This window comes from Cydia splendana, chromosome 11, assembly GCF_910591565.1.
Source record: "Cydia splendana chromosome 11, ilCydSple1.2, whole genome shotgun sequence".
Taxonomy (NCBI): Eukaryota; Metazoa; Arthropoda; class Insecta; order Lepidoptera; family Tortricidae; genus Cydia; species Cydia splendana.
The window spans coordinates 5,759,266-5,787,090 of record NC_085970.1 but is presented as its reverse complement, the minus strand read 5'-3'; the positions used below and the strand labels follow the sequence as shown (position 1 = coordinate 5,787,090).

Genomic DNA, 27,825 nt, shown 5'->3' with positions numbered 1-27,825 from the left:
CCAGTAAACATGCGTCCAGATTCGTTCATTCGCTCATGTCTATAACGTACACGTAACGTATACGTTTAATGTGGTCGAGCGTTCTGTGCGGGTTGGTGGTCTGGTTTTGTGGCTTAGACGACAAGACACGACATTGAAATACTTTGAACTGTAAGCCAGTGCTGCCGGGGGCTTCCTGCAGTCTGGAGGGCGTACTCTGGAGTACCAAATGGCCGAAGCCCGTCTGGGTCCCAGGCACCTCTGGAGAGACGAAGTGCAAACAGACCATAGCGAACTCGGGCGCCGTCGACTGGACGGAAGCGGCTTTGTACCATCAACGCGCCGCGATTGTTATGCCATTTAGGGTCCTAGCTAAATTGATTGATCAATACTTGCGCTATGAAATGTGCAATTTAGCTAGGACCCTAAATGGCTTCACATTCTCGTGTGGTGCCTGTACAGAGAATCATGGAAGTCTTTGGTGTCGGAGGCCAAGATCCACTTCAGCAGAAGCTTCGTCGCGCTACATCAGTAAGTAACTATACCGGGGGCTTCAGTGCTGCCTTCTACAACTCACACACGGTCCCCTCGCTTACATAATAATTGTTTTAATCAGTGGCGTAGCTAGGCGTGGGCGAAGTGGGCTGTCGTCCACGACCTCGTGCCCCAAGAGGAGCCGCGCGCGAGGCCTCTCCGGGCACAGTGAAAGAAAAGGGCCTCGCAGATTCGACTTCGCCCACGGCTGGAATAGTTCACGCTAATAGTTTACGCCACTGGTTTTAATAGTCCAGTGCGCAGAAGAGCGCGACGCCGCGCTTGATCCAGTGCGCTTGCGGCTTGTGCGTCGGCAGCTCGATGGTCATCACGTAGTTTGTGGAATGTCCCGTGGTAGACAATGTGCCAGCACGCACCAAAGTCTTGTAGGTGGGGCAGCAGTATAAGCCCTGCGCTAGTTTGTGACCGACTTCTGGTTTCATGTAGATTATCGCCATATCTGTCGGTCATAACATATTATTATATTTTATGAGTCTGACTAAACGGGTGAAAGAAAAATTCGTGCGTGGTAGAATTTATATACGTCCTTTAAAATGATGATTTTGAATGATAAATATTTAATAACATTCATTTTAAATTGATTTTCTTTGATATTTTACAGTTAGTATTTTCCTTGTGTTGGTGTGTTGAAAAATGTTGTGTTTCACTCGGTGGCACAGTTTGTTTACGTGCCTTGAAACCCTCGCAACGCTCAAGATTCCATTTTACGAACCACTCGCTACGCTCGTGGTTCAATTTTGGAATCTTTCGCTTGCTCGGGTATCAATATTAGCTCGAGAGGTTAAACAACAACTTTGCCCCTTGTAAAACAAATAACTATTGTCTTGGCAAGTTTTGATGTCTGTGCGGTTATAATCACCTGTGTACAACTCCTTGGGTCTACTCTCCTCGAGCGACATGTCGCCCATGTTCCAACGAGCGCCCTCTAGGTACAGGCCGCGGACGCAGCAACCGTCGTCGTATTTCAATAATCACCTGTGTTACAATAATCACCTGTGTACAACTCCTTGTGTCTACTCTCCTCGAGTGACATGTCACCCATGTTCCAAAGAGCACCCTCTAGGTACAGGCCGCGGACGCAGCAACCGTCGTCGTATTTCAATAATCACCTGTGTTACAATAATCACCTGTGTACAACTCCTTGGGTCTACTCTCCTCTAGCGACATGTCGCCCATGTTCCAACGAGCGCCCTCTAGGTACAGGCCGCGAACGCAGCAACCGTCGTCGTATTTCAATAATCACCTGTGTACAACTCCTTGGGTCTACTCTCCTCTAGCGACATGTCGCCCATGTTCCAACGAGCGCCCTCTAGGTACAGGCCGCGAACGCAGCAACCGTCGTCGTATTTCAATAATCACCTGTGTACAACTCCTTGGGTCTACTCTCCTCTAGCGACATGTCGCCCATGTTCCAACGAGCGCCCTCTAGGAACAGGCCGCGGACGCAGCAACCGTCGTCGTATTTCAATAATCACCTGTGTACAACTCCTTGGGTCTACTCTCCTCTAGCGACATGTCGCCCATGTTCCAACGAGCGCCCTCTAGGAACAGGCCGCGAACGCAGCAACCGTCGTCGTATTTCAATAATCACCTGTGTACAACTCCTTGGGTCTACTCTCCTCTAGCGACATGTCGCCCATGTTCCAACGAGCGCCCTCTAGGAACAGGCCGCGGACGCAGCAACCGTCCTCGTATTTCTTCGCGGGTGCTGTGGCTAATGCCTGAGACAAGACATAAACGAAAAATTACAATACAAATCCTCTTTATTACACAACTTCAGAATAAATTACGTGGTTGCATTACGTGGGGAATCAACATTTTAGTATCACGGTAAGTTGTGGACAAAGGCAGCCTACTGTCTCCATCATCAAATCAGCTCAATGGTGCCATAATATTGCACTGTCACCCGACTTACATGTGTTGCATACATGTCTTGCGCCTACACATGCAAGTCGGGTGACGGTGACAATTTTTGCGGTAGGTGGTAACATTAAATGCATGTAAAAAATACGCAAGTGAGTATAACGGGTTAGCGCACTGATTGACTAGTACGTTATCTTTTCGCGGATTAGCAAAATAATATTTTGGTATTAATTTGTCAAAATAAATTAAGTATGCGAGGTGGTCTGTGTATGCGAGTAACAAACTAACCTCAAAACTATAGCCGATGGTGTCGATGGCGATGACGTGTTTCCTGGCGTAGTTCTGCAAGGCGCCCGTGAGGAACGCCTGCGGGAAGTAGAAGCCAGATATCCAGAACACCTTCGGTATTCCGTGGTCGGTCCACTCTTGCATGAACTTCACGCGGAGAATCAGGTCCTTCACCCAAGCCGCTGAAAGTATTTAAGTAATTTATATGGTTTAAGAATTAATTTCTCCAAAAGAATATAACAATTCATACATAGAACAAGCATACGGCCCGCCTGATGATAAACGGTCACCGTAGTATATGGACGCCTGCAACTCCAGAGGTGGTACCTATGTGCGATGCCGACCCTAAGGGCTGATTTAGACGGCGCGCGAACTCGCATGTGATTTTAGTTACATTTCAATTAGTAGTTGGTTTCAATTATTTTCAATAACTGGCCACCCTTCAATAAGTAACTACCTTATATATAGTAAAATGAATTCTGTTTATAGGTTAATAGAATTCATTTTTAGTACAAGGTGGCCAGTTGCAGTAATTGACGCTATTTGTATCGAAAGATGTTTGTAAGAGTTACCCAACGGTTTGAGTGAGGGGTACGCCTTGGAGCTCCACATGGCAGGCACCACGTTGATCGCCAAGCTAGGTGGCCAGTTACTGCAGTAATTGACGGGGTAATTCGTATTTGTATCGAAAGATGTTTGTAAGAGTTACCCAACGGTTTGAGTGAGGGGTACGCCTTGGAGCTCCACATGGCAGGCACCACGTTGATCGCCAAGCTAGGTGGCCAGTTACTGCAGTAATTGACGGGGTAATTCGTATTTGTATCGAAAGATGTTTGTAAGAGTTACCCAACGGTTTGAGTGAGGGGTACGCCTTGGAGCTCCACATGGCAGGCACCACGTTGATCGCCAGGCTGTTGGACATGTTCTCGAGCGCCTGAGACATCACCACCAAACCCTTTAGGGCCTTCAGGAGATCACTGCCAAGGATAAAATCACCGTGATTTGGGCAATTTTTTGCAATTATGAAAAGTACCAATGAAAAGAGAAAAGTAGATATTATGGTCGAGTTTATTACGCGTAACGTTACAAGATAAAGCTATGGGGCATTTCACGTGAAGGAGCATTCGACGGGCTGTCCCGTACAAATGCATTTTATTTCCTGTGTTGCGACTTTTTTTTCGGCATTTAAAGCAGGCGATTATTTTTCTGTGCATATTTTTGACCATTTGTCATAAAAAGGGAAACTCTTATACCTGCAAATCTTCAGAAAATTCGCGTTTGTACGGGACAAACGGTAGACAATTTCATGGAATGCTCCTGAAGCGTACAGGGTAAAATGGTTGAGGTGTCCGATTTCGGTTATATTGGAGTATGATACACATGTACGAGTTCTCGACACAGGCACAACATATTTTTATAATTGGAAAGCCTAATTCACAAATTATGGGTCGTAGAAGATTTGACAAAAGGTGAGATTTATAGATATTACTTTAAATGCCACGACTCAGTTAGATGAAGCATAGTGAACCAACAAACTAAGTGCTAAATTTAATTAATCATTAAATTGCCTTTATTACCTCATAGTTCGATTTAGGTTATAACTTTGTTTTATACGAAAAAGGGGTACTTAATTTTTTTTTAGTTTTTCGCATTATTTTTGCTTGCTATTTTGGAAGCTTATTATGTTTATACTTTACGCAAAATTTCGTAGTGGGCTGCAAAGTAGCATAGGAGCTCTACGAATAATGCGGAAAATAACCTGTATTTTTTTTTCATTTCATTGCTTAAATGATTGAGTGAACATGTACTCACTTTAGGGAAGATGTGATGACTCCCAACAAGCGGTTGTATCGAATCGCCTCCTGGATAAGTACTGTGTTCAGGGATTCCTTGTAAGACACCGGGTATCTGTTGACAGAGTAGGGATATACAATAGTGTTCCAAAAAGTGCCATCACGGATGACATCCGTACCCATAGTGATTTAATTCTCTTTGATCCGTACGTAACTGGTAAGACAATGGTCAATGTCAGAGTCTGTGCGGAAAGAGAAGAGTCGTGGAATGTAATGAACCTATACATTCTACGTCTCTTCTCTTTCCGCACAGACCCTAGCAGCATTATTATTGTTTTTTTCCGACTCAGATTATCGGGAACCAAAGAGTTTGCCTTCCTGAATTTAGTAACTGATGACAGAGCTGCTGCAAGTCGTTAGACACAATGGAGATATCTCCATCTTACTTCTATGTATTCTTGCATCTCTGTCGTCAGTTACTATATTACTATCGGGTACTATGATCAAAGAATTTTGAAGATAACAACACCATCTAGAGGTCATAATCTAAAGCTAGAAGCCCGAATGTTCCACACTAACCCACAAACACATCCTGAAGAATGTTTATAAGCGATCATAGATGGAGCTAGCTGTACCTACGGGCGGTACCGTTCGCATCAAATTCTGCGCGGTCGAAATCGAGGGCAAATGCTTGTAATTAATAATAAATTACAGATGTAGTGCATAATCGTTTTCCATCGTATTTTCACGGAAACGTACGAACGTGTCTTGCTATTTCAGTAAGTCTCTGTACAAAAAGTAGGTACTGAGGTTAATTGAAGTAGCATGACAAATACGAACGTTTCCGAGAAAATACGATGGAAAACAATTATGCACTACATCTGTATCTTAAGGGTCGGAGTGACAACGTCATATAAAGTCAAACCGAGCCTTATTGATCAGGATTTACACGTTTATTTATTGAAACAGATGTAAGTAATTTGCCACTAAAGTCACGATGATGTATAAAGCTGGCCATATTACACACTAGGGTATGCCTGTGCAGTTTTGCCAACTGCACGGGTAAAAGGTAGCGTATGTGACATTCGACTGCGGAGTTTCCTAACCAGCTTCGACCGCGCAGTTGAACTGCACAGGTAAAACTGCGCAAGCATAGGTACCCTAGTGTGTATGGCCAGCTTAAAGGAGACAATTTCACTCATAAAATCACTACTCACGTAGCAGCGATATGACCAAGGTCTAGTTTCGTTGGCAGAGAACCTAAGATTTCCTTGGCGGCGAGCTCCGTCTTCTCTTCAGCTGACAATCCGCCTTCACCGGAAGTGTCTCTAGGTTGCAAATTGCGCAGCGTAGCTGTATAATGCGATAAGTTATTAGGTTAATAAGCCAATTTATTCTCTGCCGGCCCACCATACAAGAAAAATTGGCAGTCAAATTTGAACTACTACTACTCAGTACGAGTATCAGTACCTACTGATAAATCCGCTACTTGACGCTAAATGTCAACTACGAAAATAATAAGCGCTTTGGTAAGAAAACTGATGTATGGAGTGGGCACTCTGTGTTTACTTATTTCTCTATGACATTAGTAAGTAACAAATGATGTAGATAAGTAGATAGTGTTCACAAACGAATCCATACTAAGATTAGCAGCAGTCTCCGACATGGCGTAGCTGATGTTGGCGTTGCTGTGCAGACCGAACAACGACGGGTCATCGTTGAGAGGCAGCGAGCGGATGTACTTCGTATAGTCGTCGATAGTCGCCGACGCGTGTTGCTAGGTAGATAAAAAGCAATCGTTTCAATCAAATCGGAATGCATTTGACCGCAAACTATGCAAAAGACGGACCCAAGACCCAAGCTGCCCAGAACGGCCAGGACCGGAGTCAGTGGAAGAAAAAGATTCGAGCCCTATACACCAGCAGGGGGTAACAGTATGGAAAGAAGAAGAAGGTAATGGACGGCGTGTGTATCGATCGACGTGACAATATAAATTGTCCGTTAACATTTACACATTGTCGTTATCACATAGATAACGGTAGGCATCATAATATGCTCGCAGATCAAATCTAAATGGGCCATTATCCTCTATGGCGTCATCAGCATCACATTTTGGCGTTACAAATAACAATTGTTTGCGGTATGCTTCTACATTTAAATGTAGAAGCACCCGTTTCGTTTGAGCTTGGGATGTGGGTAGATCATGAAACAATTTAGCTAATACATGCTTCTTGTCGTGCTATATAACTCTATACAGGGTTAATGCAAAACATTTCTATCTGTGCCACTGGTGTTGGCCATTAAAAACCCAACATATGCAAAAAGTAGTCTCCGAGGAGGCACATCAGGCAGCGCCGGTCCCAGACGTCGGTCACGCGATCAGTTGATGTGGCCACGTCAGATCATCTAACCTGCTTGTAGAACACGTTCTCGTCGAAGTAGTACCTGTCGGTGAGCACGGCGGTGGCGTAGTAGTCTCCGAGAAGGCACATCAGGCAGCGCCGGTCCCAAACGTCGGTCACACGATCAGTTGATGTGGCCACGTCAGATCATCTAACCTGCTTGTAAAACCCGTTCTCGTCGAAGTAATACTTGTCGGTGAGCACAGCCGTGGCGTAGTAGTCTCCGATGAGGCACATCAGGCAGCGCCGGTCCCAATCGTCGGTCACGCGACCTACAGTAGATGTGGCCACGTCAGATCATCTAACCTGCTTGTAGAACCCGTTCTCGTCGAAGTAGTACTTGTCGGTGAGCACGGCCGTGGCGTAGTAGTCTCCGAGGAGGCACATCAGGCAGCGCCGGTCCCAGTCGTCGGTCACGCGATCAGTTGATGTGGACACGTCAGATCATCTAACCTGCTTGTAGAACCCGTTCTCGTCGAAATAGTATCTGTCGGTGAGCACGGCGGTGGCGTAGTAGTCTCCGAGGAGGCACATCAGGCAGCGCCGGTCCCAGTCGTCGGTGACGCGACCGCCGTAGTTGATGTGGCCGGCCACGTAAGTCAACATCTGGTAATCAACAATTAGAGATCATCATGTTCGTTTCTGATAGAAGAAAAACAATCGAGACAATGTATAATCAGATTATAAATTTGGGAACCTTCCCAGAAATGTTTACAACAGCTTTGTCATATAGGGTAATTTGACAATTACTGGCCACTGTTTAGTAACTGGCCACCCTAAACTAAAATTGAATCCCCTATAAACAGAATATTGAAACCTTACCTATACTAAAAAATAAATTATGTTTATAGGTGAATATAATTCATTTTTAGTTTAGGGTGGCCAGTTATTAGTCGGTGGCTAGTAATTGACGATTTACCATATGTAGTCCATTTCTTTATAATTCCTAGCATTTACCTTACCGTGAATAGTCACGATCATGAAGATTTCGTCCCTCTGGCATCTAGTACCTAGTAGTGGTAGTATCTGGTATTAGTAGAATCTGGCTCGCTAGTAGGTACTTTGTTTTGTCGAAAAACTGCTCTTTACTACCCAGCGCTTCAACATTTAATTAAACAGACAATATAGACTGGGAGAACAGTAGCCATTTGACTTATCATTATAAAAGCAACTATAGCTACTCAAACATAACATACCCGCAACGGCACTTCACTGTACTCTGAGAGGAACATATGCAACTGCGACATGCAAATCTTGAGGTCGCCGTCGGTGAACTCGTAGGGAATGTTAAACCCGAGCGGCCCGAACTTGCGCCGCTCGAGCACCACGCCGTGGAACAGGCACAATGAAAACAGGAGCCACTGAAATCCAACAATATCATAACATTCTTTATCAACTTAACCCGTCGAACTTCCATCATACAACAAATTATTGCAAAGCAATTTGACCCATATTGATCTGTAGTAACACTAGTAACACACGTCTGATACTAAGTCGCTACGACCCAAATTGAGTTAGCATTACGCGTGTGATACTAGGGCGCTCCACGGATTAAATATGTAATGTCCAACTATTAGACGTGAGACGAGGAACAGATGGCATTCTTAATCTTGGAATTACTATGCAGATAGCATAGTCATTCCAAGATTAAGAATGCCATCTGTTCCTCGTAACGCGGGAAAGTTAATTATAATCACTTCTAAGGTCCCTTTTTTTAGTTTTTCGTAAATAACTCGTAAACGGTGGCCAATATCAAAAAATGTTGTTAAAATTAATAATCTACACAAAATTTTGTACAAACAGATTATTTATTTACTAGAACATTAGGAACCTATTTTGCTATAGGCCACCGTTTACGAGTCATTTACGAAAAACTAAAAATAGGGACCTGGAAATTGATTATTATTAACATACCCCCTTTAATACCTCATTAAATATTGATCGTAGCGAAAAAGTGTACAGAACCTTTTTTGTGGAAAATTTTATGTTCAATATTTATGTATAATATTGTTTTGCAACGGGCCACCGTTTAAGAGTTATTTACGAAAAACTAAAAAAAAGTGACCTGTGAACTGATTGTAATTAACTTTCTTCCTTTAATCTCGTATCAAATATTGATCCTAGAGAAAAGTGTTCCAGATGTTTTTTGGAGGAAATTTTATGTAGATAATTTATTTTTAAAAACCTATTCTGCTATGGGACACCGTTTACGAGTTATTTACAAAAAAACTAAAAAAAGACTTTAAAATTGTTTATACTGAACTTACCCGCTGCTTTGTCTTTTTAAATATTGATCCTAGCGAAAAGTGTTCTACATGTTTCTTGTAGGAAATTTTATGTTTATTATTTATGTGCAAGATTCATTTTTGCTTTGAGTCATACTTTTCAAATTATTAACGAAAAAGTAAAAACAAGGAATCTTAGAATTTATTATAATTAACTTTCCCTCTTTATTATCTTTTTAAATATTGGTCCCTGCGAAAAATGTACATAATCTTTTTTTTAGAAATGTTTGTGTAGATTATTAACGTTTAACAAGATTTTTTGATAGTAGCCACCGTTTACGAGTTATTCACGAAAAACTAAAAAAAGGGGCCTTAGAAGTGATTATAATTAAATTTCCCGCGTTAATATCTCTTTGAATATTGATCCTAGCGAAAATTGTACGAAATCTTTCTTGTAGACAATTTTATGCAGATTACTTTTGTGTAAGAACATTTTTTGCTATGCGCCACCGTTTAGGAGTTATTTACGAAAAACTATAAAAAGGGACCTTTAATGTCAAATATCTTACTTCCGGTCGAGAATTAGATCAAGCAACCGGCAAATTCGGATTCAGCGGGGTCTAATTAGAAGAATTAAAAAACCCGGTTGCCAAAAAGTAATATGATTTGCCAGTCGAATCAAGAAGGAGAGCGATTTTGAATTTTTATGTCTAGTCTATTATTACCTACTCGTACATCTGATTTTTGTTTCTGATCATTAAATCTTTAATCAAACATGATAACCCTCGTTTATGTTTTTCAAGATAAGGAACAGTCGCAATATTTAATGTATGACCCATTTTGGACCTTGCCACAGTGAGAATAGTATGAGGTCTCTAAGCGACTTTCATATTGATTGTCACTGTGACAAGGTACGAAATGGGTCATAATTAATACAAATGAAAAAGAAACCGAACCTTAAAGTTGGGCACTTTGGAGTCGCCCGAGTTCATATACTCAGCAAAGTCTGGGACCTGATTCATGAAAGCCTTGAGTAAGTTGGCTTTTATGCCCCGAGGAGGCTCCACAGTCATTTTGTATCCTGGAAATAATAAATAGATATAGATGAATATTTAACACTTGGGTTATATTTTAATCAAGAATTACAGGTAGTCGCATTGTTAATTCATCAACCCACACTGGAACCAGTTCTGTACAAAAATGTATGTCGAGGATAGCTAGCTTCAGTTCAAGATTGTATTAATGAAACGATCGGGAATTCTGGAATTAGCATTGAGATTAACCACATCCTGAAATTTTTGAATTACGACAATTGTGGTAAAATATGATCTACATCAACTCTAAAGCCATCATACCCTGAGAAAGATGATGACACAACAGTTTTGTACAACAGTAAGAGACAATCTGTGGTGCTGGTTTCAACTCACCATTTTGTAACAAAGCGACCGGGAAGTGCGGAGAAGGCATGGCCGTAAGCCACAGCCTAAAGTCCTTGTGTACCGCCTCAGGTGCGATGTGTTCCACATTCAGCTCAAGCACCGGCATCCATGATGGAGACAAGTGACAGTTCTGTATAAGAGTGAACATTCAAGGATTACACAAGCAAGACTTTTAGTAACTGGCCACCCCAAACCAAAAATGAAATCTATTCACCTATAAATAGAATTAATTTTAGTATAAGGTGGCTAGTTATTGAAACCTTATACTAAACATGAAATCTGTTACTGGCGAATTACCCTAAGTCGTTCCTGGCGCAGAGGTTGTCCATCGCGGTTAGACGCGGAAAAGCAGCAAGCATGATGGGCACCTTTGCGTCGGGAGCGATGTGGGGTGGGTTGGGTTAAGTTAGTTTAGTTTTATTTATAGTTAAGTTTATCTGTATATCTTCTTATGCGCTGTGTAAATTTTGTTTCTGTGCGTAATGATGTTTTTTTTGGACCTTTAATTATTGTATTTGTAGCAAGTAGGTATTTGACACATCTCAAGAGCTCGGAGGTTGAGGCAGGTTGCGATCGTGCTAGCAAAAAATATTGAGCCGAGCGTTTTGGTGTGCGAAAACCTTACGTAAGTATAATAGGAAATTTAATATTCAATTAACACACATGATACACCATAAATTATAAGCAAAATACCTGGAAGAAGACCCAATTCCCAAAGTCACAACCTTGTCTCATCATAGCTTCAGCGATCGGACCCTGGCCTTGACCAAGGGAGATGCTATCAAAACGCTTCCCCATCTTCATCTTATCCGCAAACTTCAATAAATCTAAAAGAAAACTTAAGTATGAAACACCCTTAGAAGAGAAAATTCACTACACCTTATAAAAGAAAGTCCCCCGCCGCGTCTGTCTGTGTATATGTATGTTCGCGATAAACTCAAAAACTATTGAACGGATTCATGCGGTTATCAACTATCAATACAGTGATTCTTGAGGTTTAAGTGTATAATTTGTTAAGGTTTTGTGAACGTGTGAAGTCGAGGCGGGTTGCTAGTGGAATATAATTTCTTACCAGCAGCCGGATCTGTGCCAGTAGAGAGCACGAATATTATAGGAGAGAGCGGGTCGGATTCGCCGTACAGCGCCGCCAAATCTGCCGGCTGAGGCTCCACGAAACGCCCTCCCAGTCCCACCACGACGTAATCCTGTTGAAACGTCATTAACTTATGAACAGTGCAAGTAAAATGCAAAACTAATAATATTTTTCAAACTCGAACGATGACACCTGTCATTTCAATACAATTTTGCGACATTTGACGTCTTTAGGTTATAAATTATGGTCATCAGGTGGTGACCATAATTTGGTGGTATGTATCATACAGGTGTCATCTACCCTTCTAATTTGAAAAATATTCAATTAAGGTTTCAATTAAATTTGATTAAGTTCTAAGAAAGAGGAAATCTCAATCATCGTAATGATATCTATATAGGGAACGTGCACGAACTCTAGGGGGCAGCACAGGAGGCCCCTGTTTATTGGCGCGAAGTGTTGTGAAGCTTCCAATGTAGCCCACAAGATGGCAGATCCTGCAATGCCATCCACCATCCACCATCCAAAATCACCAAATGGAGACCATCGAGTGCGCCGACTTCTGGCCGAAAGGTGTCGTGTTTCGGAGGTTCCGGGGCAAACTGCCGAATCCGACACAAGAACAGCCGATTCAACGGAGCCACGCCGTTTTGTCGCATAAATAGTGTTTAGTTTTTAAGTTTATAAAATATATATGTATAATATGTATGTTAGTCTGTAAGGTATTTGTAATATGGGCCTTGTTGCCTGACTTAAAATTTTAAATAAATAAATAAATGCATAAGAGAGAAGTGACTCCCCCTGCATACAATCAGTTTATGCAGGAAGGGTCACCGGAAGAGAGCAGCACTTGCTTTGGCGTGAAGTGTCAATGTACAGTTTATGTTTCCGATTCAGGCTACGAGATGGCAGACCCTCCAACGCACACGGTCCCTATACTGCGTAACCTTGTTCATTTATATGTGGTATTTGAAGTGTGCTATATAGAGCCTACGAATGGAGCACTGGACAAGTCTTCTATGTACATACCTGTAACCCGGGGACAACTTTATCGGGCCTCAGACATTTTAGCACCAACAGTTTTTGGAAAGAGTCAAGGTGGCTGTCCAACGGTTTAGGATACGCAAGCCTGAAAATTTATGGTCAATAATTATTCGTAAAAAGACCAAATAAGTTAAGTGCATGGTTAATACTTAAATGTAAAAAGAAGTTTCATATGCGTAACTCGAAATTAGCACAGCAAACAGCAACATCGCTCACTTGTTGCGCAAATAAGTTAATTCGCCAGTAACTGGCCACTGTTAGTAATTGGCCACCCTAAACTAAAAATGAATTCTATTCACCTATAAACAGAATTAATTTTAGTAGGTATAAGGCGGCCAGTTATTGAAACCTTATACTAAAATGAATTCTGTTTATAGGTGAAATAGGTGAATAGAATTCATTTTTAGACATTACAGCAGTAAAAATGACAGAATTTAAATAAAACAAGGAACCATACTCATATATCGGATCTAAACATTGACGAGTTTCACTATTAGGCTTTTAGGGCTGATTTAGACGGCGCGCGAACTCGCATGCGATTTCAGTTACATTGCAGACTGTTGGTTACGTCCAATTCAACCGACCGATCAAAACCCGCAATGGTATGAAACTCGCATGCGAGTTCTCGCTTCGTCTAAATGAGCCTTTATTAATGACGATTTAGATGTGTTATAAAAGGGCTCATAATTGTTTTATTACCAAAAGTAATTTTTAGAAATGCAACAGATAGTTGTTTGGCCGGATACCGGATACCGGATGTTCGGCCTGACCATCGGCCGAATATTCGGTAACGGATTGGCCGGATATCGGATAGTAACCGAATATCTGGTGCATCTCTAGTAATTTTCATCAATAAAACGCACTTATGTGGGTTCATAGCGTCGTAGTAACTCTTAAAGTGCTTCAACTGGTTGGGGAAGTCGTCAACGAAGGCCCTCATCGTGGGAACTGAAGCCAGCTGCTGCATGTCCAACCACATGCGTTCCGAGATCCATTTTGGTTCCGGATTTTCACGTTCCTACAATTAAAGTTGTTTTTACATATTGTTCAAGGTAAGGACCTGGCCTAAAAAAGCGCTGGTGGCCTAGCGGTAAGAGCGTGCGACTTTCAATCCGGAGGTTGCGGGTTCAAACCCCGGCTCGTACTAATGAGTTTTTTGGAACTTATGTACGAAATATCATTTAATATTTACCAGTTGCTTTTCGGTGAAGGAAAACATCGTGAGGAAACCAGACTAATCCCAATCAGACCTAGTTTCCCCTCTGGGTTGGAAGATCAGATGGCAGTCGCTTTCGTAAAAACTAGTGCATCCACATCAATTATTGGGATTAGTTGTCACGGACCCCAGGCTCTCGTGAGCCGTGGCAAAATGCCGGGATAACGCGAGGAAGAAGAAATAATTCAAGGTAAGGACGCATGATAACACACTCAAACAATATCCCTTTGCAAATCTAACGGCTCGATTCGGAAAATGAATTAGATTTCTACTAGACTTCAACAAGTTACGATACGGATAATTTAAAGATATTTGTAAGATAGATATGTAAAATTTGACGTTTCCGCGATTCTGGAGGTCCTCTTGAACGATTTCGACAAGTTATGACTTAGATATCTAAGTCACATCTAGTCGATATCTAATGTAGATCTAGTTGATCTCTAAATCGTCTCAAGATCTTGTGATCATCTCGAAATCCGAATAGGTCTGTAAGTCGCAATTGCAAGATAAGTATCCCCGTCCCGTGTGCAAACGTCCTTTCTTTTAGATTCGTAATCCTGTCTCGCCTGTCTCTAATCTTTTGTAGGTATAGAAAAAGAAAAACCAAAAGATTTACAAGACATTTGAGTATTGATTCACCTTTGGTGACCGAAAATAAAAGGATAAGTAGGCAGTAGCGGATTTGCAGTCTTTGCCGCCCTAGGCCCCAGGCTCTGTAGCCGCGCCCCTTTCTCATCACCCATCAAATGGACTACATTTTGAGTTATTTCTTGTTATTTTCAGCGAATTTTTAGTCACAATTTGCCGCCCCCAAAAAACTTGCCGCCCTAGGCCCGGGCCTACTTGGCCTTAGGACAAATCCGCCACTGTAAGTAGGTACTTTGAACTTTGGTACTATGAAACCATTACAGGGCTTATTTAGAGTAGTATTAGGAATAGGTTTTACTACTGAAAAATAGAGTAAGGGCTGATTTAGACGGCGCGCGAACTCGCATGCGATTTTAGTTACATTGCGGACTGTTGGTTACGTCCAATCCAAGCGACTGATCAAAACCCACAATGGTATGAAACTCGCATACGAGTTCACGCGCCGTCTAAATCAGCCCTAACTTGTGTTTTCGCCAATTGCAGGCAGTTTTACTCACTTCATCAATTTTACCCCCATTCAGCAGAAAGTTGAACTCGGTATGTCGGATGACCCCCTTGTCCATTAATATTCGGGCACAGAGCAGGAAAGCAAACAGAAGCTTGTGCTTTTCGAACAAACTTCTGCACACGTTGACGTAGAGCAAAAACGTGAAGTGCTCTATAATGGTTTCTACTCGCTCAATAATATCCTCTGTGGAATAAATACATAATTAGGTATTGCGGCTGCAATTAGAAATCGAGCTGTTAATAATCAGTCTGTTGCAGTTAGTACTTTATAAAAATCATGAAATTATTAGACCAAAAATAGGCACGGGAGGTAGGGGGCCATTGGGCAGTCGGGAGGCTCGGGCACCCCCTTGTAAATCAGGACGATTACAAGGGGGTGCCGGGCCTCCCGACTGCCCAATGGTCACTACCTCCCCTACACTGGACGGGTGTATCTGCTGCTATTCTGAGCGAACAAGCTCAATGAACTGGAAATTTTATTTTAGGGTTTATGAATGATAATCAGAGATCGGACAGATTGGCGTCATTGCTCGCAATAATGTGGACATGACTCCAAATTAATAAATAATTAATCATTTAATTATTTTAATTTTTTTTTCCTGAGATTTAATTTTGTTCCCTATAGTCAATAAATAGGACTTTGATATAAAAAAAAGAGTACCTACAGAAAATTTGGAAAACGTACTGATTATTTTCTTTAATAAATTTACATTATAAGAAATCTTTGTGTTATTTATTGATTAGGAATCAAAATTAAGCCTCAGGTAAGAAATTAATTAAATGATTAATTATTTAATCAATTTTGGAGTCATGTCCACATTATTGCGAGTAATGACGCAAATTTGTCCGATCTCTGATGATAATGATAAAACATTTGACAATTTACAAACTACGAGCACATTGGTATCTCGATTAAAAAACAAAATCTCATCAAAAGCACCGTTAGGTTCCGTTTCCGCCATGGACCTGACGAAGAGCTTCACAAACCACTCCAGCGAGTACTGGTACATGGGGTCCACATTCGCCATCCCAGACAGACAGAAGAAAAGAATCTGCCCGCGATTGGCCACGGGCACGTATCCTTCCCGAGCATCGTCGATTTCTATGGTCGTACGCTCTATGTCTTCCACTTTTATCTGTTGGTTATTACATATCAATGTAGAATATTCAAAGATGAAAGGACTTGAGATATATTTTAAGCTTGAGCCAGATTCCGACCATCTCGAGCTTAAGCATGTTATTATCAGTGTTAATAAAAAAAGACGACGAAATAATAAAAAATAGAGTAGCAAAGAGAATTGATTGTAATAGGGAGATAAAGTCTAAGAAAAAAACGTGCCCCTTAGTTTGAATCCCCGTAGTTCACCATATGTTTTGCGTTCACAGGGGACCATTGGGCAGTCGGGAGGCTCGGACATCCTCTTGTAAATCAGGACGATTACAAGGGAGTGCCCGAGCCTCCCGACTGCCCAATGGTCACTTGCCAAACGTCAACTTTTGACAGTCAGAGTTACCGCAAAGGTATAGCGCCATCTCGTTTACCTGTCAAATTCGAAGCACGAAATTGTCTTAGATTTTACGCATGGTATAATAATATACTCCGCCTGGTACTCTATTCCGAGATTCGCGTATGACCTAACTGACACGGGCCTACGTCATCATGCTGTTTACAGGTTCTCAAACTTTAAAATGTGGGAGAATTTTAATCAACGGTGAAAATTATTTTAACGACATTAATTTTAAGTTATTCATGTAGAAACATAGTAAAATAAAACAAATCTAATGTATTAAATTAAACTTTATTTATCTATAGAAGACAAACGTTTAAAAAACTAATTCACAGTTACACATTAATTACCAAGCTTACGACGTGAAAAGTTTGGAAAACACTGCGACTGCTGACACTGAGCGAGAAGGAAATAACAATTAACACGCGTTCGACAAGGATGACGGTCAGGGTATGAAGTTATCTAGATCCGAATTGTCAAATGTGACAGCGCTATCCTGTGTTGCCAGTAATGTAAACAGAATTACCCGAACGTCTGAAATTTCTTTCGTGAATCGTAAGATATTGCTAACGAATAATTAAAAATGACGTGTTATTGTAAAATTTAAGATTATAAATGAAAATTATAAAATTATAGAGAAATATTTTAACTTATTAACCATAGCTATAATGTACCCATGTAACATGTTATGTTGAAATAAAGTGGCAATGTTATTGTGACGTAGGCCCGTGTCACTCTGGGAATAGAAGATCATGTTTTATTAGACCATGATTTTACGCATCTTACTCAATCGTGTATCTTTGCTGAGTAGTAAGACCATAGTCTAATAAAACATGGTCTTCCATTCCCAGTGACACGGGCCTACGTCACAACAACATGGCCGCTATATATAGCGCTAGCGAATATTATCATATAGCGCTGTCGCATGATGACGTAGGCCCGTGTCAGTTAGGTGACCTAGAAAAGACGGGAATGGAGTACCAGGCGGAGTATATTATTATACCATGAGTAAGACAACCTATAGGTAAAACTCCAGAGTTTTTTTTGTTACGTCCAACGTAATCCACGTCTTTTAATGAAAGTTCATAACAAATCTTGTTCTCATTTTATTTTGTACAAAAGATCTAAGAAAGCTATTTGACATATCAGGGTCTTAAGTCCCATTCAAAGTGACTAACCAAGATTTCAGCGCTCTTTATCTTAATAGCTTCTAGAGTCAAAATCAAGGGTAGATCATCTACAGGCGACCCTTCGCTGTTGGACAATCCGTACAGAATATCCGACTGCATCTCAGCCAACTGAGAAGCCATTTGTGCCCGACTCACAATCAGCTGGCCCCTCAGCTCTTCTAAGTCTGGGCGTTCTTGAGCCACTACGATGGATAGAAGTTGTTCTGCTAGACCGCTGGAAATGTTTGTTAATACTTTTAAATTATCTAAGCTTCCGGTAGATACTGACATGTTTCTTCAGTTTGAGCAGGGGGAGAGAAATGACCAGAAAAATTACATCGACACCACTTTCCTAACATTTTTTGTAATACTGCCGCCCAATCAAAAATGATCCCATAAGAACGAATTCCAAACCGCGCAGTACAATTAAAGGTTTTCTACGTATTACTTACCTCGGTACCAGCGCAAAATTGACGATCTGCACTTTGACAGAAGTCTCAGGAGTATAACGAGGATTCGGCAGCTTCGTCGTGATGTATAATCGGAAGCCAGGCATATATGGGATGAGGGAATCACCCAGCTTTAGTACAAGTTGACCAGCTTGCCGGAAGTATTGACGCTAAATAAAAAGACACATTGATGATATAAGGAATCTATAGTCTGGCAAACCAATTTGTCAGTAGAAACAGGCGCTAAATTCATAATTTGTATGGGAGATCGACAGTTTGCGGCTACATTTTTAAAATTTGCCGCCCGTTTTATTGACAAAGTTGCCAGACTATAAAGACCTAAAATTTTGGACTTGTAGCGAACTTAAAGCGTTGTTTGGCATGTGATTATAAATCTTTGGAAGTATTAGGGTACCTATTAGGCTATTATAAACTTGAATCTTACCTTTAAAACTGGATCCAAAGCTGGATCTAATTCTTGTCCAACGTTCTCCAATAAAATCGGTTTTCCAAAGCGCAGTGCCGACTCAAAATTCCGTAATAAATCTCTGTCATTTGGCTTGACGACTACGATGCCGTCGATTTTTCCCTGAATGCGAAGGAAAAGCATTACAGTACACCCTTCAGCTTCAGCCACTACGATTTCAACTTAGTTAGTTTGGAAAGTTAATGACATGTCGTCAGTGATTCAAATTGGAAATTAGCACACTGCTATTTTTAAGCTGATTTGCGGCTGACATATTGAACCAGCGGTTCTTAACGTCGAGGTACCTATCACTTGATAGAAACATATCAATAAAGGTATTGTCTTGTCACTTCTCAAAATTTCCCGTAATACCATTGCTCTGATCCACTTGTTGGCCTGCGTCTGCGGATCGATGATGAGGGGCCACCGTCGAGAATTAGAGATCAAAACTGCCGACTCCACGGAGAGAGGGTCCCGAGGTAATCCGTACATCTGCCATGTTCTGAAGGCACAAGAGTTAAATTTATGCTAAATAAGATATTCGCATAGGAATAGTGAAGCCACGAAGCAGTTATGTTTTTGGGAATAAGTTTAAAGAAAGACAATTTCCGAAATAAGCACATGACTTTAAATTATTTTTATATTAGTACATTTTGGTGTCCCACGGCTGGGCAAAGGCCTCCCCTCGTTTTTCCACTCGACCCTATTATCGGCATTTTCCCACCATTTGGGGTAGAATGCGTTCAAGTCGTCCCGCCATCTTCTTTTCGGTCTGCCTGAATGAACCCCGGCCTGCACCTTCCATGGTGTTCCGTCTATGGTGTAAATTTGAAATATTCACCTGATTTCGACGGCGTCGCCCAAAACAGACAGCGGTGTGGCACCATGCGTATGAGGTACTTGCACGTCCTGTAACGTTGGTGTCACTTAAATTGCATCGTAGAAAAAATATTGTTTAAATGAAGTTATAGAAAAAGCATATCGGCTTAGTTCAAGTATGATAAATTAGCATGCGACATCAGTCTTCTGTACCTATAAAGTTAGGGTAGATAATGATGCATAATCTTAGGGTTAAATGAAACGTACCACTATGTGCTGAATCCAACGACCGAGCAGCTCTCTCCGGAACTCATCAGTAAAAGGTGTTATGTATCCCACAGCGCCTGTCGAAACGTTGCGAAATATGTAAGTACAAACCATACGTGTAGCAATCTAAATAAAGTCTGCAACGACACAAAAGAGCAACACTGGAATCTGTGCGGAAAGAGAAGAGCCATAGAATCTACATTCTACCCTACGGGTACCTTACAGGGCCCAGTTGTTCGGAACTGTCAAAATTTTGTTCTAACTGACAGGCCGATACCGTCCGGCGGACTGTTAATCAGTGGGCCCCTTTACATTCCACAACTCTTTTCCTTGCGAACAGACTCTTTGAGGTTTTTGACGGTGTTGCCACTATTACCTACCTTACTTACTTAGACGCTCTCTAGTACCTTTTTAACGCCGCGTATTATATGGCCTGGTAAATCGACTAGGTAAGAGATGAACAACAACAATTAATTCACAAATTAGAATAGATACTACAGATAAGATGAAACCGTTAACTCACAAGCACTCAAAAGAATGTCTCCTATGAGATTTACTAGATCGACATCCAAATCTGCTATAGTTTTAATCCATCGAACTCTTTCGCTAGACAACCCGTTCAGTAATCTAAAAAAGCACACATTCTATGTAGATATTATATTTTATGAAATGAAATGAATACTTAAGTTCCTAATAAGACGCTTAGAAGCTAAGTAGCAAAGAAGGCGAGGTTTTCGAATGTATCTTAACACACTCTTGTTGTGTTAACAATACTCATCACTTGGAACATCTAAAGATCTTGAACTTGAATCTTGCCTTATACAAGGTGGGTGGGGTGTCATCGATTTTAGTAACAAGAAAAACTGCATTCATACATGGTTCCTAAGAAGAGATCGTCGTATGTCTTATAGTTTTAGATTTTCCCATACTGACCGATCCAAATGGGCCACCCTGTATGTGCTGCTGATTGTAGGTAACTACTTATTATTCTCTAAACATTGTTGTTATACCATGTTCAACTTTGAACAGATATAATCTGTTATATCTGTTACTCTAGTATACCTGTTAGCTCTGTCCATTCTGGCTAAGCATGCGTTAATATCATCTTCCATCTTTCTCTTTTCGTCCTCCTTCTCTTCCAAATAGGCGTTCAACTTAGCAATGCCCTGGAGCAATGCTAGCATTTTTGCTCTTGCGTTTGCTAATATAGCTGTAATGAGAAACATAAAACCCCTGAAACACAGAACCTAAACCAAAGTTGTATAATATACAGTGTGGAAAAATCGAGTGCCACATGGATGGCAACTACCTTAAATATTGTAAATAGCAGATTTTGTGTAAAGGAGACTTTCCTTTGTTTTTAAAAACAATAAATTCTGCATTTAAGGATTTATGAAAAATCGCTTGCCTCAGTCGGGACTCGAACCGGTCAAATGTGACAAAAAATAACGTGCCGTATTTTATGATGCAGATTGAAAGGTTTACTGATAAGGTTCATTTTTCTCTAAATAACAAATACAATCAGAATAACGGAAGGCCATGAAAACTAACAATTACCTTTTAAATTTGATTTTTTGTCACATTTGACCGGTTCGAGTCCCGACTGAGGCAAGCGATTTTTCATAAATCCTTAAATGCAGAATTTATTGTTTTTAAAAACAAAGGAAAGTCTCCTTTACACAAAATGTGCTATTTACAATATTTAAGGTAGTTGCCATCCATGTGGCACTCGATATTTCCACCCTGTATATGTAGAGCCCACAGTTTTAGTAGTAGTAGTAGTAAACTCTTTATTGTACAAAAAGACATATTAAAAATAACATACAATTAGTAAGAAGTACAAAGGCGAACTTATCCTATTGAGGGATCTCTTCCAGTTCACCTTCGAGTAGATCAGAGGAGAAAGTGAAAAGAGGGTGACAAGTGCAGCAAAATGTTCAACAGTTTTCTGGGTCAAACAGATCACTGTGTTATGTCTTTCCTGTAGACATACACAAGAGTTAAGGGCTATAAAGGTTAATTTTCTTATTTAATCCTTATCCACGTGAAAAGGTCCTCCTTTTATTTAGAGAACTATGATAAAATCATTACTTACATGCCCACAAGCTGTTAACTATTGCCCACAGGAGAGAAAACTAGTGTGTTCGGTCGAACTGTACATTTTTCTCTCCTGTGTTTGACCCTTCTGTGTAATGAAAAATCTTGTCCCGAGGTGGATACTGGAGATGGGACTGTGCACCATAAATGATATTGTATTTTGGTTTTGAAAATTTGAAATTTGAGTACAAATGTAGATACAAGTTGCGGAAAGTCTCCAAAAAATCTGAAAAATTCTCAAAAATTTCTTGATAATTTCACAGAGATCCTTTTACGTTTCGGAAAGTTTCAATTCCCATACGAAAATGTAAGAAGTTTCTGAAACTTTCCTATGTGGAAAATTTCGCAAAGTTTTCGTCGGCACGGTTACGTCGGTTTGAGAATCCTGTGACCACAAAACGTACGGTGCAGCACCACAGGCAGTTTGTTATCATCATCATAAATTAAAAACCGGCCAACAGCGAGTCGGAATCGCGCACGAAGGGTTCCGTACACAAAAAACGGCAAAAAAAATCACGTGTGTTGTATGGGAGCCCCACTTGAATATTTATTTTGTTTTGTTTTTAGTATTAGTTGTTATAGCTGCAACAGAAATACATCATCTGTGAAAAAAACTGTCTAGCTATCACCGTTCATGAGTTACAGCCTAGTGACAGACAGACAGACAGACAGACAGACAGACAGACGGACGGACGGACGGACGGACCGACGGACGGACGGACGGACGGACCGACGGACGGACGGACGGACGGACGGACGGACACACGGACAGCGGAGTCATAGTAATTGGGTCCCGTTTTTACCCTTCGGGTACGGAACCCTAAAAATGATTGCTTGTCATGTACCTTCAACATCCGCAAGGGCCTTGGTAGCTTGCTCCAGAGCAGCCTTCTTGGGAGCCACACCTTTGTTGACATGATAAAATTTGTACATGGCGTGGACCCACATGCAAAGAGACTGGCAAGCTTTTGACACCTACGGGAATAATTAAGGTTTTCATGCATGGCAAAGATTTGTATCTTATACCTAGATAATTTCTGGCTTACTGCTTGCACCAACCAGAGTTAACAGACTGATCGATGTCACGCACCAGAGATCTATGAGACTTCCCATACATTAACATTTAGCGATCACTTTAACGGTGACAGACGGATTGGTGCAACCGACCCTTAGAACCGACCTTTAGTAGCTGAAGGTCAGTAATCATCCCGTCGCAATGAGTAGATGTAGAGAAGGACCTACGTGCTACATGTAGAAAACTAGCATAAGATAAAGTTACAGAAGGATTGGCGCGCTGGTGTTAACTCGTATTGGAAACCGATATCTTCAATATCTACTTCAGATTGCTAAGCAGTAGCAGAGCAAGAAAGTATACAGGTAAATCCTAACTTTTAAATTTCACGAGGTATATTCGAATAAAGGTAAACAATCTTGACGTGTCTTTTTTATTGAAAAACAGGTTTGAAAAATAAGTCACGGCAAATATGTAACAAGTATGAATCATATACGATTATTTACATTATTTTGCTTTCATCAGTAATAGTTACTGATTTTAAAAAAGCGTTTTTCAATTAAAAGACACGCCAAGATCGCGTAGTCTTTTTCTAATGCAAAAAAACGAACTATAGAGCGTTGTGCGAAAATACGTTTGATTTTCCACGCCTGTCGTGTAAAATAAATCGCGAACGTAAACGTACTTACCTACATTTAAAACACACAAACCTTGAGAATCTTGGCAGGATCATAGTCGGGATTAGTAACGAAGCGCTTTAGTTTTTTGATCATGTCTTCTGTAATAGATTCCTTATCGAACTTCATGAGGGATTCCAGGAAAGCGGTCGGGTCTGACAACATCTGTGAGCCTGGCTTCCAGTAGTTGAGGATTTTCTCCCCGTAATTTGCTCCTGGTTCCTACGAGGTAAGTAAGAGTTGCTGAAGTATTTATAGTTGTCTAAGTTGACGAAACTAGTGACAGAGGAATGATAGAAAGTCGCGACGCCACCGGCATTACTCCAGACCAGAGACAATGCATCTAGCCCAAAATACAAGGTAATCTGTGAAGATCGGTCAGTACCGATCACCGGGAAAATACCGATGCGGGAGGTGGATTTTTCGTTTATAGAGAATGTTTTATTTTTGAAATAAATAGGTATTCAATGACGAAGTGAATAGTCAGCGCAGCGATGAATGAGTAATTTAAATATACTTGTACCATCGCCCGCACTGTTAACTGTACATCGGTGGATCATGCCTTTTGTAATAAGGTCCACCGAAGTACAATTAGGAGTGTTGCTGTCTGTACTTCTAACTAAACGTTATTCGCGCGGGAAAATAGTATATCGCTTGTTGCTTTCTCCCCGTTGATTGAACTACAGCCTGAAAGTCCTGTCGAAGTCTCGACTCAGTGTCCTTACCTTGACAGGCTTGATAGAAAGTCGCGACGCCACCGGCATTACTCCAGACCAGAGACAATGCATCTAGCCCAAAATACAAGGTAATCTGTGAAGATCGGTCAGTACCGATCACCGGGAAAATACCGATGCGGGAGGTGGATTTTTCGTTTATAGAGAATGTTTTATTTTTGAAATAAATAGGTATTCAATGACGAAGTGAATAGCCAGCGCAGCGATGAATGAGTAATTTAAATATACTTGTACCATCGCCCGCACTGTTAACTGTACATCGGTGGATCATGCCTTTTGTAATAAGGTCCACCGAAGTACAATTAGGAGTGTTGCTGTCTGTACTTCTAACTAAACGTTATTCGCGCGGGAAAATAGTATATCGCTTGTTGCTTTCTCCCCGTTGATTGAACTACAGCCTGAAAGTCCTGTCGAAGTCTCGACTCAGTGTCCTTACCTTGACAGGCTTGATATCGAAGACCATGCACAAGGATTCAATGACGAGTACGACACCAGCGGGAGGCTTCTTCATGGCTTTCACCTCCACTACGTCGTTACGATTCAACTCTTGCAGCGCTTTCTCGGCAGCTCGGAGGGCTGGCAACGCTTCGTCTAAAACCGAAGAAGTATAGATAATGGTTCATTTAACTATCCCTCTAAACTGACCCTTTTGTAAGAGGAGGCCTGTGCAAAGCAGGGGAACATCAATCATCATGCATAGCGTATATAATCCACGGTGATGGAGATTTTACTTTTATGGGTTTATTTCCAACTACATATATTTTATCATAATCCGATATTGAGTAAGTGCGAAGTTAATGGTGCTGGTGTGGGAAATACAAGTGACGCCAACGCACGACGTGGTGAAAACTTTTGTGGGACGACATCTTCTTACAATTTGGCAGTTGCAGACTGTAAAATAAGCAATATATTATATCCCACACCCACTAGGGCAGTTCAGGCATGCACGGAGTGAATACTTTCCACGGCTTGGCAAGCACACTCACTTTGAACGTAGGCGTCCTTTCATCATGACAATCATGACAGTGGGCCTATAATTTAGTCGCAACGCTGACCTATAGCGGATTAAGCTCTTAAATTTATTTTGTTGCCTCGTAGAAAAAGTATTGTATACAATAGTGATATAATCAAGCTTTTCAATCTCGCACCTTCATTAAGCCACTCAGCAAGCTTCGTGACCTAAGCACGGTACTCGACTGAAAAGCTCTCTATTATATAACGATTGTATAAAATACTATACCCAGATCTTTTTGAGCATCTTCCGCCATAGCTGTTGTTTCTGCTTCCATCTTCTCGGCAACTGCTTGTTCTTTCTCTACCCTGATGCGTGCTTCCTCCGCTATCGCCTGTAAACAATATAAACATGTTTGAGACACAAAACTAGACTTTTAGTACCATTACTAACCCAAATATCAAGTAGATATGCGATCAAACCTGGTATGATGCTAATAACTTTTTTACCTGATTTTACCTGATTCTAGTTTTGAACCATACACATATCCCAATAGATTCGACTTTAAGCATTGCCAATCATTTGAAAAAATCCTCTGTTTGAAAAACCCAGACTTGGAAATTATGCTCACCGTATCTATAGCAATCCGCTCAATGACTTTTCTGGTCTCTTCAGCCGCCTTTTCCATGAGTGGCTTCAATTCTGCCAGCTCTATCTGAAGCTGCTTTACTTCCACCTCTGTCTGGTTCAACTTGTTCAGACCTTAGGAGGATATGCATAGTTAATCTATTTTATACTTATTTAACTTATTTAATATAATGGGTGAGACCACAGCATATCGCCTCCGTTGGCTGGGCCACCTTGAAAGAATGCGTGAAGATCGTGCTGTAAAGAGGGCATACTTGGGCAGACCGACTGGACGCCGTCCTACAAGGTCATCCTAAGTATCGGTGGGCGGATAAAGAGGAGGCAGATCTCCGGGAGCTCGGAGTCAGTGAAAACTGGCGTAGATCCACGCAGGACTGAGTAAAAATAGCGTGCTCTTGTATTGGAGGCCAAGACTCAGTCTGGGTTATCGAGCCAAACTATGGTAAGTAATTTAAGAATAGCTTTAAATGTTCTCACATTTAAAGCTATTCTTAAATTACTTATAATCTCTTATTTTACAACTTACCGGTTTTAAGAGCATTTGACTCCTTCAATATACCCTTTTGTTTTTTCCTAAACATCTCCGCGAAGCAGCCCAACATTTCCATGTAGGACATGGGAGTGACGTAGTTGAGTCGATTCAACTGCGCTAGGAATTCAGCACTAGCTTCTACGACGCTTTGATGAGTGAAGCAGCAGACAGACTGAGAACAATAAATATTTTTAATAGGGCAAAAAAACACTCTTCTTCTTCTTCCTCGCGTTATCCCGGCATTTTGCCACGGCTCATGGGAGCCTGGGGTCCGCTTGACAACTAATCCCAAGAATTGACGTAGGCACTATTTTTCACGAAAGCGACTGCCATCTAACCTTCCAACCCAGAGGGGAAACTAGGCCTTATTGGGATTAGTCCGATTTCCTTACGATGTTTTCCTTCACCGAAAAGTGACTAATAAATATCAAATGATATTTCGTACCTAAGTTCCGAAAAACACATTGTTACGAGCCGGGATTTGAACCCGCGACCTCCGGATTGCAAGGCGCACCCTCTTACCGCTAGCAGGCCACCAGAGCTTAGGTGGCAAAAAATACTGACGCAAAAAATGTAGCGAGGACTCAAGTTTGTCAATAATGAAATACTTACAACCATAGCTTCGTACACCTCATCTGTGGTCTGCAGCTCCACCATGTTCTGGAAGAAATGATTGGCGACGGACTCGAGCGCGGACTTGGGCCACTCGCTGAACCAGTCGATGGTGCAGCAGTTGACGAGGGACGGGAACATGCGGAGTCTGGCGCGGAATATCTGGTAAATAGGTTACAGATGGAAAGAATACTTAAATACAGAGAAAACAAGTATAAGGTAAGGTGGGGTAAAACGAACTTAGTTTATTTTGCTCAGGACATTTGTCTTGCCCCGGTGATAGTCTTACCCCACCTTACCTTAGAACAAATATTCTCGATAAACACACACATAAACTTGGGATAAAGTCTACAGTAGCGCTGAAATTGGCTTAAGCAAAGTATCAAATTGGCTAAAATGTAATCTCCTAACTTTAAACACCACAAAAACAACCTATACCTGCTTTACGAAAACCATAAGCTCTCAACCATCTAATAGCAACACTCTAAAAATACACACGTGTAATCTTATTAATATGACTGATTGTAATTGCACGCAAATAGAAAAAGTTAGCTCTACTAAATACCTTGGCATTATAATTGACCAACGCCTATCATGGTACTCACACATTGAAAATGTAAATAATAGAATTAGGAAACTCAACTGGATTTTTAAAACTCTAAGACACGTAGCTTCTAGACCTTTACTCAACCAACTATATACTGCTCTAGCCCAATCTATAATGTGCTACTGTATTGCTGTTTGGGGAGGGGCATCAAAAACAAAATTCCTTGAAGTAGAGAGAGGACAGAGAAGCTTAATTAAGGTCATGTATTTCAAACCTTACAGATACCC

At 41.2% G+C, this 27,825-nt stretch overlaps 1 protein-coding gene across 1 annotated transcript in view; it reads right to left on the bottom strand.

The window, feature by feature from the left end:
- Positions 1 to 758: 758 nt before the first annotated feature.
- The window catches only part of LOC134794767 (dynein axonemal heavy chain 1-like), a 140,788-nt gene continuing 113,721 nt past the window's right edge, over positions 759 to 27,825 (bottom strand). The window contains exons 55-86 of the mRNA XM_063766550.1: positions 26,992 to 27,153; positions 26,374 to 26,551; positions 25,831 to 25,961; positions 25,488 to 25,593; positions 24,684 to 24,838; positions 23,547 to 23,735; positions 22,670 to 22,799; positions 20,790 to 20,937; positions 20,251 to 20,354; positions 19,728 to 19,804; positions 19,483 to 19,550; positions 19,014 to 19,143; positions 18,621 to 18,764; positions 18,179 to 18,345; positions 17,736 to 17,961; positions 15,990 to 16,185; positions 15,040 to 15,233; positions 13,542 to 13,696; positions 12,664 to 12,763; positions 11,617 to 11,749; positions 11,238 to 11,371; positions 10,533 to 10,674; positions 10,062 to 10,186; positions 8,077 to 8,241; positions 7,334 to 7,486; positions 6,120 to 6,255; positions 5,696 to 5,831; positions 4,498 to 4,593; positions 3,532 to 3,662; positions 2,686 to 2,867; positions 2,126 to 2,255; positions 759 to 973 (exon numbers count right to left, since the gene is read on the bottom strand). Coding sequence (XP_063622620.1) covers positions 759 to 973; positions 2,126 to 2,255; positions 2,686 to 2,867; positions 3,532 to 3,662; positions 4,498 to 4,593; positions 5,696 to 5,831; positions 6,120 to 6,255; positions 7,334 to 7,486; positions 8,077 to 8,241; positions 10,062 to 10,186; positions 10,533 to 10,674; positions 11,238 to 11,371; positions 11,617 to 11,749; positions 12,664 to 12,763; positions 13,542 to 13,696; positions 15,040 to 15,233; positions 15,990 to 16,185; positions 17,736 to 17,961; positions 18,179 to 18,345; positions 18,621 to 18,764; positions 19,014 to 19,143; positions 19,483 to 19,550; positions 19,728 to 19,804; positions 20,251 to 20,354; positions 20,790 to 20,937; positions 22,670 to 22,799; positions 23,547 to 23,735; positions 24,684 to 24,838; positions 25,488 to 25,593; positions 25,831 to 25,961; positions 26,374 to 26,551; positions 26,992 to 27,153 — 4,638 coding nt within the window. The remainder of the gene's footprint in view (positions 974 to 2,125; positions 2,256 to 2,685; positions 2,868 to 3,531; positions 3,663 to 4,497; positions 4,594 to 5,695; positions 5,832 to 6,119; positions 6,256 to 7,333; positions 7,487 to 8,076; positions 8,242 to 10,061; positions 10,187 to 10,532; positions 10,675 to 11,237; positions 11,372 to 11,616; positions 11,750 to 12,663; positions 12,764 to 13,541; positions 13,697 to 15,039; positions 15,234 to 15,989; positions 16,186 to 17,735; positions 17,962 to 18,178; positions 18,346 to 18,620; positions 18,765 to 19,013; positions 19,144 to 19,482; positions 19,551 to 19,727; positions 19,805 to 20,250; positions 20,355 to 20,789; positions 20,938 to 22,669; positions 22,800 to 23,546; positions 23,736 to 24,683; positions 24,839 to 25,487; positions 25,594 to 25,830; positions 25,962 to 26,373; positions 26,552 to 26,991; positions 27,154 to 27,825) is intronic.